Consider the following 12,587-nt stretch of genomic DNA (forward strand, 5'->3'; position numbering starts at 1 on the left):
CAAGGGCAGAGGCGCCGGGGCCACGCCGCCGGCTATGGGAGCCAGAGCGCTGCGGCGCAGTGGAGGGGCGCACGGCTGCAGAACAGGGCGAGACCCCAGCACGGCCGAGGGCCGGGCCCAAATCAGCGGTGGGGAGCAGCACGGAGAGACCGGCCGAGGGGAGCGGCGCCGCCAGCCCGCGGGCGGAGCGAGGGAGGGCGCGGCCCCGCCCCGCGCTACACCCCGCGCCGCCGCCGCCATTTTGTCTCAGTCCCCGTTGTCGTCAGCGGTGCTCGTTTCGCTCCGTTGTAGGTTCCGAGCCAGTCTGAAGGGCGGCCCCGTAGATGGCCAGCTTTCCTCCGAGTGTCAACGAGAAGCTCATCGGTGAGCAGCGGACGCGGCCGGGGGCGCGGGGCTGGCTCGGCTCGGGCCAGGCGGCTTCTGCGGGGCGTGGGTGGGGTTCGCGCCGTCCGTGGCCGGGCTCGGCGGCTCCGCGAACGGAGCTGGTTCCGCGTCGGCCTCTTGGGGCCGCGGGAGCCGCTGGGGCCAGGGTAGGGGCCGCACGCTGTCCAGGACGTGAGTGTCGTCCCCTCTCCCTCTGTTCCGACTGCACGGCTGGCGGAGGGGAACCGCCTCGGCCCTCCCGGAGCGGGATGTAACCCAGCGAGCGTGCGCTGCCCGCAGGGGCCGCTGCCGGCCGGGGCCGCCGCCTCCCGTTGATGGGCGCGATCTCGAGAATCGGCAGGTCGGCGGCACGGTTCCCTTCGCGGTCCGTCCTGGCCGCGGCGCTACCGGGCGGCCCCGCAGCGCCTTGCGCGCTGAGCACTCAGGTGTTGAGGCAAGCGGCAGCACGTAAGCTGTCGTTACATTAATAGCTGGTTTCGGTGCGTTTTTAATTTCGTTGAGCTCTGTGCTTGGTACCGAGGTGTGATGCCGCTCAGGTGATGGCCAGGACACTTAACACTGAGCTGACTCGGTGTCTGTGTGGCTGGGGTTTAGTCTTTCCATGGGTATAATAGTGGCAATTTGCCCTCTTTCCCCATCTGGTTCAAATGTCATGAAACAGAAGCAAAGTAATTAACGTATCTCCTGGTTCCCTTGTAGCCTTTTAAGATATGCTGGCTTTTTATTTTTCAAATGGAATTCCCTCTGTGTTTTGTTTTCAGCACGGTCACGCACTGTAGGAGAACTCTTAGCCCCAACTTCTCCTTTTGACAAGAAGTGTGGACGCGAAAACTGGACTGTTGCGTTTGCTCCCGATGGATCGTACTTCGCTTGGTCACAAGGGCATCGCATAGTGAAGCTGGTCCCCTGGTCTCAGTGCCTTAATAACTTGTAAGACAAAACTGTATGGCTTTTGATTCACCTGAAAACCCTCAGAATTTCAAAACAGGAGATGGAGTTTAGTACCTTAGAACACATGTATTGGCATTTTAGGCTTTGATGTCTTTGGGAAAAAACTCATTCTTTAAAGTAACAGCTATTGTTTTATCTCTTCCTCTGCGGCCAGCGAGCGAAATAACTGTTTTGCCACGTCACAAGGGCTACAGAGGAGCGATTATGAATTGATTCAGAGAGGAAGTCAGAGTGAAAAGGGAATTTAAAGACTTGGGCAGATCTGGAAAGCTATTTGGGGTTAGCTTTTAGGAATTGACTTGAAGGCAAACCTCTTTCCTTAGCACTCTCATTAGAATGCAAGCTAGTTCCAGAAGACACCTTTTATTTTCACTTGCAGGTTGTGCTTGAATGAAGTTAGTAACCAGGGGTTGCATCTTTGTAGCTGGTTACATTTCCCCTCCCAACAAATCCCGCCTCCCTTTTTTTTCCTTCCTCTTTCTGGCAGTGGGTTTAGTTGGTTTCATGTTCCTGTGCTGGCCCCAGTATCTCTTCCCAGTATTAACACATGCAGGGGAATTGCAGGGTGATTCTTTGTCATTTAGCAGAAAGTCTTAGAAATGTAAATGCTTTTAAAATGTTTTGTAATTTGTAAGTGAAAATGCATCACTGGGGCTTCCAAAATGTATGTTAGTGCAACTCCCAGGTCTCAGTACATCTAAAAGACCTTCTTGTCCTCTTTATTTTTTCAAGATATTTCATGCAAATTTCTTGTAACTTTTGTTTTGTAGTTTGTTGCATGGCACAAAGAATGTTGCAAATTCTATCAGTACAAGACTTGCAAGGCAAAACAGTGACAGCAGTCAGAAAAATAAGCCCTGTGAGCATATAATAGACTGTGGTGACATCGTCTGGAGTCTTGCTTTTGGGTCTTCAGTGCCAGAGAAGCAGAGCCGCTGTGTGAATATAGAATGGCACCGTTTCAAATTCGGGCAGGACCAGCTTCTGCTTGCAACAGGCTTGAACAATGGGCGCATCAAGATATGGGATGTGTATACAGGTAGAGTATGGGAGAGGGAGTTGGTGCTTCCTCGTCACTTTATGCAGTGGTGACATCATTAATACACAGCTAAATGGTTACAGCATGTTAATTTGGAACTGAACCTTGAATGCAAATTAAGTATTCTAAAAAAAACCATGAATGCAACTGGATATGTTCAGATACTGCTAGAGGAAGGAACAGACTTTGAGATTTAAGTGATGGAAGACAAAGCCTTGTCACTGCAAAATAAGGGGTTCACTGTGTGTAGATTGGTTGCTTACTCTGAAGTCTTCCCCTGGATCAAGTTTCAGTATAGTTCAAACAAAGGAAACTTTCAAGACATGGAGCTGCTCTCTGTTCTTGAATACAGGGACGGATTACATTGATGAAAGCCTTTTTATTAAATTATTTTTTTGTTAAAGTAAATAATTGTTCAAAAATAAAATTAATCTGAAATTAGGGAATCTCACTTTAGCTGCTAGCACAGTTGCTAGATTGGGAAAGAACTCAGCTTTAAAAAAAGAAACTAGAATAACTTGTTCTCACCTTAAATTTACAAGATAGTGACAGAGATGTGTATCAAAAAAACAGCCTTGCCTTATTTCTGAGGCATGTGGGTTATGGGTATAGATTAACTAGCTTTTCAGGAAACTGCCTTTTGATAAAGCAGAGTCCAAAAGGATACACATGCTGCTTATTTTTATTTCACCAAGAAATTTTGGCTTTACGTGCTGTAATGTTGCATTCTGTGTTTGTATCCCTAAATCATCTGATGTGAATAAAATTCCAGTCCTTGATTTTGTGTTTTCATGTAACAGGAAAACTCCTCCTTAACCTGATGGACCATACTGAAGTTGTTAGAGATTTAACCTTTGCCCCAGATGGCAGCCTGATTCTAGTGTCTGCATCCAGAGACAAAACACTGAGAGTGTGGGACCTGAAAGATGATGGTATGTTTTTTACCTGTTCTATGTGGGGGAGAAATAGGCACACACCTTCCTCTTTTACTGCTGTGAGCTCGGTTATGTCAGCATTTCTTGAAGAATTAGTTTTGTTCCCTAGGCACTGTGTGTGTTTTCTTGAAACTCCTTATCTGTGCGTTCCCTAAAGGCACAAGCTGGGTTAGATGACTTCATGACCACTTTTAACTTGTTTGAACAGGGACGTGGAATTTAGAGGTTGGATGACAGGAGTTTGATGTAGAGTGACTGTGCAAGATGCTAGAAAACAGAGTCACATTTTATAGAGGAAGAACTACTTTGGAAAAGCTTTTTGATTTGAGTTTGTAATGTTTAATCAATTCTCACAGGAACATTTGTCTTTTATTGTCTTTTTAGGAAATATGATGAAAGTGTTGAGAGGACATCCCAACTGGGTGTATGGCTGTGCGTTCTCTCCAGACTCTGCTCTGCTCTGTTCTGTTGGAGCTAGTAAAGCAGTATGTGTCAGAGTTTCTTGTTCGTTCATTCTATGAATTGTGTGCATAATCACTGTAAATCTCAGTAACATTAAGCTTGTGCTCGGTGTCATGAACTTATAATGCTTTATGATGATGTACAAGTGCATGAAATGAAACTAGCAAATGGTGCATTGAGACATTGATTTATGGACTGAACTTGCACTGCTTTTAGTTGAAGAAACTGTAAATGTTCTTTGAGAAATAGTTCTGCACATCTTCGTAGTCTAAAACCAAAGAAGACTAAAGCTTCCAGCGTTAAAAGATGCTTAAGTTAATGCATAAAACTATTTTGTTACTGATTTTTATCCTTTCTATTTTCTGCTCACTGAAAAGGACTTTTCAAAGTCTGAGCCAGTCATGGTATCTCTGCTGAACAAAAATGTCTCTACATGTTTTCCAATGCAAATGGCACTTGTCTAAAAGATCTAGAAAGAAGAACAGCATACTCGTTTTGTTTTCATCTGCACTCTAATGCCCTACTAGAGAACTGAAAGCAGTGCAGGTAAAGCACGTATGCCATCAGCTGCTTTTCTTGGCACTGAGGAATTAGGATAAAACAGCAAGGGATGTTCAGTGCAGTTGCAGGGGCTCTGTAGGCAGTTCTGTGAAGCCTAGCAATGCTGACTAAAAGCACAGTGCAGGCGTTGGATACCACTTTGTATGGATAGCTCTTAAATGCATTTTAAACTTTAAATTGTCAGTGCAGATTTGTTAGAGAATAGTCAAGGACTGGGTTTTGTTTTTTCTTTAAATAGAGCAGATGTGGATGTATACATTGATTATCTTGAGGCTGTGTGTTTTCCATAAGCTTCTTGCTTTCCCTGTCCCAGGTGGTGGCAGCAATATTGGTGTGATTGAGGTTAAGCTGGCACCACTCACACAGGAGCACAATGGTGTTAGCTGGGCAGAAAGAGTGGCATCTCTGGCTACCAGGCTGGGGGCGAACTTTACCATAGGACGAAGTAACCTTGCATTCGACTGCAGGGTGTACTGTACGTACGCAGGTGCTGGTTGATGTCCACTTTCTGCTTTCTTTCTTTCTTTTATTTATATATTTTTTTTAATAATTTTCACAGCAGTGAAACACACTGACTCCTAAAACTTAGCTTCCAGTTTTATGGAATGTTGGGGTCTCCTTAGAGAAATCAGTCAATGCATTAATAACTGATTGTAAAATGGATCAGTATTAGGAAGTGTGTGAGGCACTGAGGCTGTGTTTGCTTTGGGCAAGCATAAATTTATGCAAGATATCAGTATTTAATCTGTGCAGTAAAACTGAGTCAAGGAAAAATCAAGAACCCTACTGAGCTCTTTCAGGGACATAACTTTTTATGCTAAAGACTTGTATTTTCTGTAAAATGATGCTGTAGTACATAGATTGTTCCTATTAAGTAATTCTGCACAGTCTCTATTTTGATTATATGTAATTTAAAACTGCATGTAAAATCCAAGAATACTATAAATTTTATCAATTTTTATAATACAATATACACTTAGCCTGGTAAATTGTAATATTAATGTCTTTTTTACTGTTGACTTGATTTAAAATGCATAAATTCTTTCTAATAATGTGGTTAGAGTTCCCTGTTGTTTTGCCAAAGACATGACTTTTGGCTGTGAAAATTCTTTTTGCTTGCAGTATCTGTTTCTCTTCCTAGGCTGACGTTGGTGATCCAAGCCAATTGTAAACAAGTGATCTTAAACTCAAAGGGATGCCACTGGAGTAACAATATGTTAACCTTACATTTTCTGTCTGTATATTTCTTAAAATTTTGGTAGTTACTGAAAAGAGGGGACTGTAGAGTTTAACCCTATTTATTTCTGCATATTTTAATAAAATAGTTTTGTAATACATGAATTTCAGTAAGCTATGTGGTTAAATTGTGTTGCCTTCATCTTATATTTTGGCTTATTTTGTTAATAACATTTAACAAATTTGAGTTAGAACTTGCATGTCTGCTTTAATTATTTTTTTAAAAAACTTGATTTAATCTGAGTATGACACTGAGCATTATTTCTTAATTGTAGTAATTCATAATGCCTGATTTTAATATAATCCTAAATAAGACTAGCAGCTATACTTAAAAAAAAAGTAAATGCTTTGTTGCATCTCTGAGCAGAGCTATAACATCAGCTTGTTTAATTGCAGGTTTTTCTCTGGGATATGGATAAGTACTCGATGATACGGAAACTTGAAGGACATCACAATGATGTTGTAGCTTGTGAGTTTTCTCCTGATGGAGCTTTACTGGCTACTGCATCTTACGATACTCGAGTCTATGTCTGGGATCCACATATTGGAGTTATTCTCATGGAATTTGGGTAAGTAGTCAAATCTAGAAACTTGTCCAATAGTGAAGATGACTACTGAAAATTAAAAGGCTCGTTTATTTAGCTGTTGACCAGACTTGGGAAAAGTCTGAGCAGTGGCTGATGGAAATCCTAAAGTGGCAGAGCAGAGGAGATTACTCTTCCAGCTGAGAAAGTACCCATTAAAATATCAGCAAACATCTTCAACAGTGCTGAAGTGTTCGGCACTCCAAAAGATCCAGTAGTTCAGTCGCCACTCCTAACGTCATCATTGAGTGTTCAGTCTGGGTTTTTCCTTCCTCAGCTTTGCTAGGCATGGCTGAGGGAAACACTGCCCTTGTCCTTCCACACTGTTTGGTTAGCTAAGTGTCTCTCTGTCTCCAGGCATCTGTTTCCCCCTCCTACTCCAATATTTGCTGGAGGTGCGAACGACCGATGGGTCAAATCAGTATCGTTCAGTCACGACGGACTGCATATCGCGAGCCTTGCGGATGATAAGTGAGTATGAGGAGAGATATGTCAGACTCTTCATTCTTCCCACAGGACTTGAACTTCTAAATATTAAATCAGCTTTTTTATTTCCTCTTAACCTGAGAAATCACTTCTGTTGGTCTTGGTAAAAGTAGATGAGTTGTCTGGTGTATGTTCATGTCCTTTCTGAATATAGAAATAATTACTTGTGTGCAGAGTAGATGGTCTGGATAATTGCAGTGTGTAACAGCTGAACACAGTAAAAGAGGGGCTGTGAACAGTGGGAAATGTAAGTGGAGTTGTTAATGCAGGTCTGGTATAGCTGTGGAGTCCAAAGAAAACGTTTGCTCTGATCTTGTATTCAACTTCTAACACTGCAAGTAATATTTCGGAGAAGTGTGTTTTAAGATTATGAAGATGGTTTCTAAAGATGAGAGCAAGGGTGTTAAACCATCAACAGAAGGCTCTTAGCTTTTTGAAGACAAGCCTTGTTGGGATTTCCTAGTGTGTATGATGCCTCAGAGAAAGACTGGCTAAATCTGTAGTTCACAGTACTGCTTTTTGCTGTTGAAGGTGATTTTTTAATTAACTTGCCAGACTTAAAATGGCTGAGGAACTACAGATCAAGGTATCTATCGGGAATGAAGGAATCAGAGCATTTCAGGCCAAATCAGAAACACCTTATGTGCATACTAAAATGTTGATAAGTATTTCCTGAACTCCTCTTGAGAGTAATTTCTCATGCAGCAGCAGAGAAAATATCAGACAGAATTACATGTGTACACTGATGATGTGCTCCTTTGTTCTCCCCTCAGAATGGTGAGGTTCTGGAGAATTGATGAAGAATACCCTGTCCAAGTTGCACCTCTGAACAATGGGCTCTGCTGTACTTTTTCTACGGATGGCAGTGTTCTAGCTGCAGGGCAAGTATATGGCTTTTTCCCCCACTCCACCCCCTTTAAATACTAAGGCAACACCAGAAGGTTGAAAACAGCAGCTGAGTATTCTAGAAACCTTAGTTGTGCCTTCAACTTGATGCTTCTAACCTGGTTTTATTTCTGGTGCTATTTAAACGTGCCTGGAATAACAGTAAAATCAAGAAGCTGATAAACTAATTTCTTATCTCTGAGAATAAACAAGACAGACCCACAGACGTGGTTTGGAAAAGGACCATTAGATAATCAAGGGCGGTTTTTCTGTTCCTGGTGATATGGTCACTAGCTGTTGGAAGATCTGCTCAGGACTGTTGTGTAGATAATCAGCCAGCTGCTTGATGTGCTGCTACAGCCTGAAAGAAGAGCTGGAATCTAGTGTAAATGAGTGTAGAACAGCTAGAACTAAGCAAGAGGAAGTCCAGAATGTGTTCCTCCTGACTAGCAATGTATGTGAGAATTTGTACTCTTTTGAAATCACAGAATCATCAGGGCTGTAAGGGACTTAAAGAGATCAAATTCCAACACCCTGCCGTGGGCAGAGACACCTCTCACTAGACCAGGCTGCTCAAGGCCCCATCCAACCTGGCCTTGAACACCTCCGGGGATGGTGCATCATTCAGGTGGGATAATTGTGTGGTATTTTTGTTTTGTGCAGGACACAGGATGGCAGTGTGTACTTCTGGGCAACTCCAAGGCAAGTGTCCAGTCTCCAGCACCTGTGTCGCATGGCAATTCGAAGAGTGATGCCCACCAACCAAGTCAAGAACTTGCCAATCCCATCGAAAGTGGTGGAGTTCCTTTGTTACCAGTTTTGAGTGGAAAACTTAAACTGGCAGGTGGCCCAGCTGCTGAAACTGGCTAAACACTTTAAAGAATCCTCAAACTTTACAGCCTTTAAGCTTAAAACTACAGGTTTTCAAGAGCTATTTAAAGTGATAACCTAAATACTATTTTGTCACAATGCCTGACAGGTACATTTTTATTTATAGAAAACACAGTAGAAGTATTCTGGTGTTCTCAGTTTTCTAAAACAGAACTGTGAAAACATGTACATATATAGACATAAGCTGCTACATATTATCGATGTACCTTTAAAAATTGCTTTGGTGATTTTTAATGTGTATCATGTATATATATTGCTTTGGTAGAGCCGTCAGCTGCATCTGTGCTGTAAAGTGGAAGGATAGCTGTTCTTCTGGGATACTGAGTTAGAAAACATAGTGACTTAAGGAAGCCTAACTGCTCTCTGTATGTGTGTACGTTGGTTGGGGTTCGAGAGCCTGATCCACAGAGAGGAATTCTTGCTAGTTTACTTCATGGAGAGCTTGGCTTTGTAGGGCCTTGTATGAGGAGGGGATGTGGGTTACGGAAAGGTCGGGGTATATCTGATGTGAAGCCAGGAATGGTGCCTGTGTGTCAGCTTAAGGCGGCCTTCAGTTCCGTGGCAGCAAACCAGGTTAAATTTCAGTATTGGGCAGTGTTAAAGAAATACTCATTACATTTCTAAAAATCGTAACTACTGTATTTTTGCCTGATACTTTGTCTGTAAACAGAGACATTTACAGACTCAGTTTATTATTCTTTAACCCTGTAATATCTCTTCGGGGGTGATTATTGGTTAATGGCCAAAGATAAGCAAAATACTTGGTTTTGCCTTCTGTTATTTATCTGTACCTGCAGATATAAAGAATGTATGCATTGCATAAAATGCCTGATTATATATATTTTTGTTGAATTTTTGTATTAAAAACTTGTATAAAAGTTTCCTGATACTGCATCTGATGACTGATTCATCAACACTGTCTGCATCCAGCCGTTTTTGTGGGGAATGTGCTACTGCAGGACTCCATGGGTTTGCTTTTCAGGCCTGCAGTAGTACATCAGGCTTGGTGCAGCTTACTGTGGGGTGCTACAGCAAGATCTTCAAACCTTTTATATGGGCAAAGGTCGGAAGCACACGTGATGCAAGAGCTGCCCTGCTCCTGCAGAGTGTAGGAAATAGTTCTGACTGACATTCTGTGGGGGCCGCAGGCTGTAAAATCCACACACTGAACATACCTCTTCCCTCCCTCGCTCTACCAGAACTCCATTTTGGTAAGAAGCCCCTTTGTCCTATCAAGTATTATATCAGGCACGTGATGTAGCAGGCAGGGATTTTGCAACTTAGAGGCAGGAGACCTGAATTCTTTTCCTCACATAGCCAGTGGCTTGCTAGATATCAACTGTGCAACAGCATTGCCAGTTCCGAGTGGGTGATGGGTGAGCAGGGCTGCAGCTCCCCACAGAGCACAAGCTGTGTGCAGGGATGAGCAGTAACCCCTGTAACAGGGCCCAGCCCCAGGGCTGCAGCCAGCACATGGGCAAGGCCTGACGCTGAATCACCGCAGCCTGATCAGTAAAGTGTCCTGCGCAGCTCAGTCACGTCAGTCACGCAGTGATCGTGCCTTGGGCTTTGCACAAACCTGCCCCATGGCAAATCACAGGCTGGAGTTAGAGGAGGAAGATAAACAGGAGTTACACATCTGTCAAAAATGGGAGATTCCTCCCAACCCCACTTGGTTCAGGAACATGTCCTGTTCCCTTCTGTGTGGGCAATGCTACGTGCCTTCCTGGCTCCTGCCAGCTTAACTGCTATATAAAAGAAGTATAACGAATTATTCTATTTTTCAGGCATTCCATTAGCATTTTAAGTGCCTGGAATACCTGGCAACTACACAGGCACTTTCTTACTTCAACAACCTGGTTTCTGGCAGATGTATTTTCTGATCATGTCCTTGGCTTGTCAGGGGAACTACAAATCTGTGGCGTGGCAGAAGGAATGAGCACAGCCCAGCAGGCCCTGGACTGGGAAGACTGTAGGGCCTGCTGCTCTGTGTCTGTATTGCTATGTGGTTGTCAGGTGGCTACACTAGCGTGGTAGATTCAGTGAAAGTAATGTGATATTTCAGTCTATTTTCAGTGTTACTTATCATAGTTGCACATATACAAAAGAGAGACTGCTACCAACAGCAAGCAAGCAATCTGCGCTTCCACAAAGCTCAGCCCAGACTCCCAGGCCAACTTTCCAGGAAGACTTCCCCAAATACTGTTTCCAAACACCATAAATCGCCTTTCCACTTTCCAAGGACAACTGCAGAACAAAGCCAATGGGACGGGACTTCCTCTGGAATTAAAACCTGCCTTCCAAGGAAATGGAATGTGAATGTGTCACCCTGCTGCTTAATGACTCATTTGCACAGTATTTTCATTAAAATACTGCGCCTAATGGAAGGAAGTATTTCCCTCTGTGTTCTAAATGCACACATTGTTAAGACAGGCTCATCATGCCTTGTCGGTTGAAAGAAGAACTGGCAAGTTCTGTACCCCTAAACACCTGCAGACAGGCGTGAAGAACAGCAACCAGCCATCGAGTTTTCTGCCAGGGAGCTGCCCAGTTTATAAACACGTGTCCCCTCTAAATGCAGCAGCGCAGATCAGCCTGAGCACTGGGTGCTCCCTTCTGCTCTCTCTGCTGAAAGTTGGTCCCCAGCAGTTAAGCCCTTCCCATCAGAGACCCCAAACCGAAGAGCAAGCCTTTCCCAACACCTCTGTTTCAGCCCAGATTAAGCAGGCAGGGTGCAGGCGGCTGTGATTGTAAAGCATGTGCTTAACAGCTCCGCCTGACGCAGGGAATATTTATTATACAACCTTGGAACAACAGGCAGGCACTTTGCCAGGGCCATTACCACTGAGCGTACAGTCAGGAGCACAGGCAATAAATGCACCTCCGGGATGTTGTTAGGATGGGTGGAAGTGGTTTGTAGACTGAAGTATGCTCTGCTGTTCCCATGCTGTCAACAGTCTGGGCTAGATAAAAACAGCTCATGGAGGAAAAAATGGAAGTGAGGGAAGCAGCACCTTTGTGGTGTTGGCATGCTGTTTGTTGGGGCTGGCAGAACAGGGTTTAGAGCTGTTCACAGCCGCCTAGAAACGTACTGTGCATGGCAAGTATTGCTGTGGCAAGTGTAATTAATGTCTGTAAGTCCCTTTGCCTGCTCTGGGTATTACAGTCAACAGAGAGACAGACATGGAGGTGAGAGAGCAGGAAGCAGAGCCAGTCCTGCCACACGCCGGCACGCTGCTTGTTACCCAGCTATTGCAAGAGCACCGCACCGGGGCAGGCAGCAAAGCCAATCAACAGGCAAAAGGGATGATGCAACAGGTTGCAAAATTTCCTGACAGGAACAGAAGTATCAAGCAAAGAAAGACTGAAAGACACAAATAAATAATTGAGAATCACTGGGTCAGAAACTTGATTAAAAAGGAAAGCCTGTTAATCACACAAGAGCCATAGACAGAAGGAGTCAAAATAGCCAAGAGGAAAATAGAAATCTCGAATGCACTGGGGATGAGTCTGGTCATTGGCTCCATGGCTGGGCACCGGGTGTATTAGACAGGCCAAGGGCATTTTAGGTGTTTACTGTTATTGTTTACTAATGCCCCACAGCAACACAGAATGGATGTTTCCACTGGGAGCAGGATGACATGGAGTAGCTCCTGATTGGCTCCATTCCTCTGTGCCTGAGCACAGTCCAGCCTCTGTGTCACCATGGTACTTGATGCCTCGAGCCCTGAGTTGGCAGACTTGGCTGTCTCCAAAGTGAAGGGAAAGTCCAGATCTGTTCCCAAGTACAAGTTTGGCTCCTTTGTTCTTGCTTATGCTGCAGAAGCACCTCTGCAGTATGGCTCTGAATGATGGCTCTGTTGCACTGGGCTCTACTCAGGGTCGTAGGTGACCAGGAGTCCAAGACGAGCAGAATAAATTTCCTTTCATAAATGTTTCCAACTTTGAGATATATCCCCTCCCCTTCCATAATAAAGGTGCAGAGAAGAAGTCTCCTCATGAGGACAGAACTTGGGCTTGACTGCAACTAAACCTCTCCCAGGCTGGTATCAATTTCCTCCCAAATGTTCTCAAGTAACAGCTGTCAAGGAGCAAAAGAAGGAAAAAAATGGCAAAGGAAAAAAAAAACGAGAAAAAAGCAATTTGAACTATGAGTAAAGCCCCTTCCAGGAG

General features: G+C 44.1%; 1 protein-coding gene across 1 annotated transcript; it reads left to right on the forward strand.

The window, feature by feature from the left end:
* Positions 1-269: 269 nt before the first annotated feature.
* On the forward strand, positions 270-9,301 carry WSB1 (WD repeat and SOCS box containing 1). Its single transcript, XM_084273032.1, has 9 exons — positions 270-363; positions 1,146-1,314; positions 2,106-2,374; positions 3,175-3,306; positions 3,694-3,794; positions 5,965-6,137; positions 6,510-6,623; positions 7,412-7,519; positions 8,187-9,301. The coding sequence occupies exons 1-9, from the start codon at positions 324-326 to the stop codon at positions 8,344-8,346; spliced, it is 1,266 nt and encodes a 421-aa protein (XP_084129158.1). The 5' UTR covers positions 270-323; the 3' UTR covers positions 8,347-9,301.
* The last annotated feature ends 3,286 nt before the right edge of the window (positions 9,302-12,587 follow it).

The sequence above is a fragment of the Gallinula chloropus genome, assembly GCF_964237585.1.
Source record: "Gallinula chloropus genome assembly, chromosome: 19".
Classification (NCBI taxonomy): Eukaryota; Metazoa; Chordata; class Aves; order Gruiformes; family Rallidae; genus Gallinula; species Gallinula chloropus.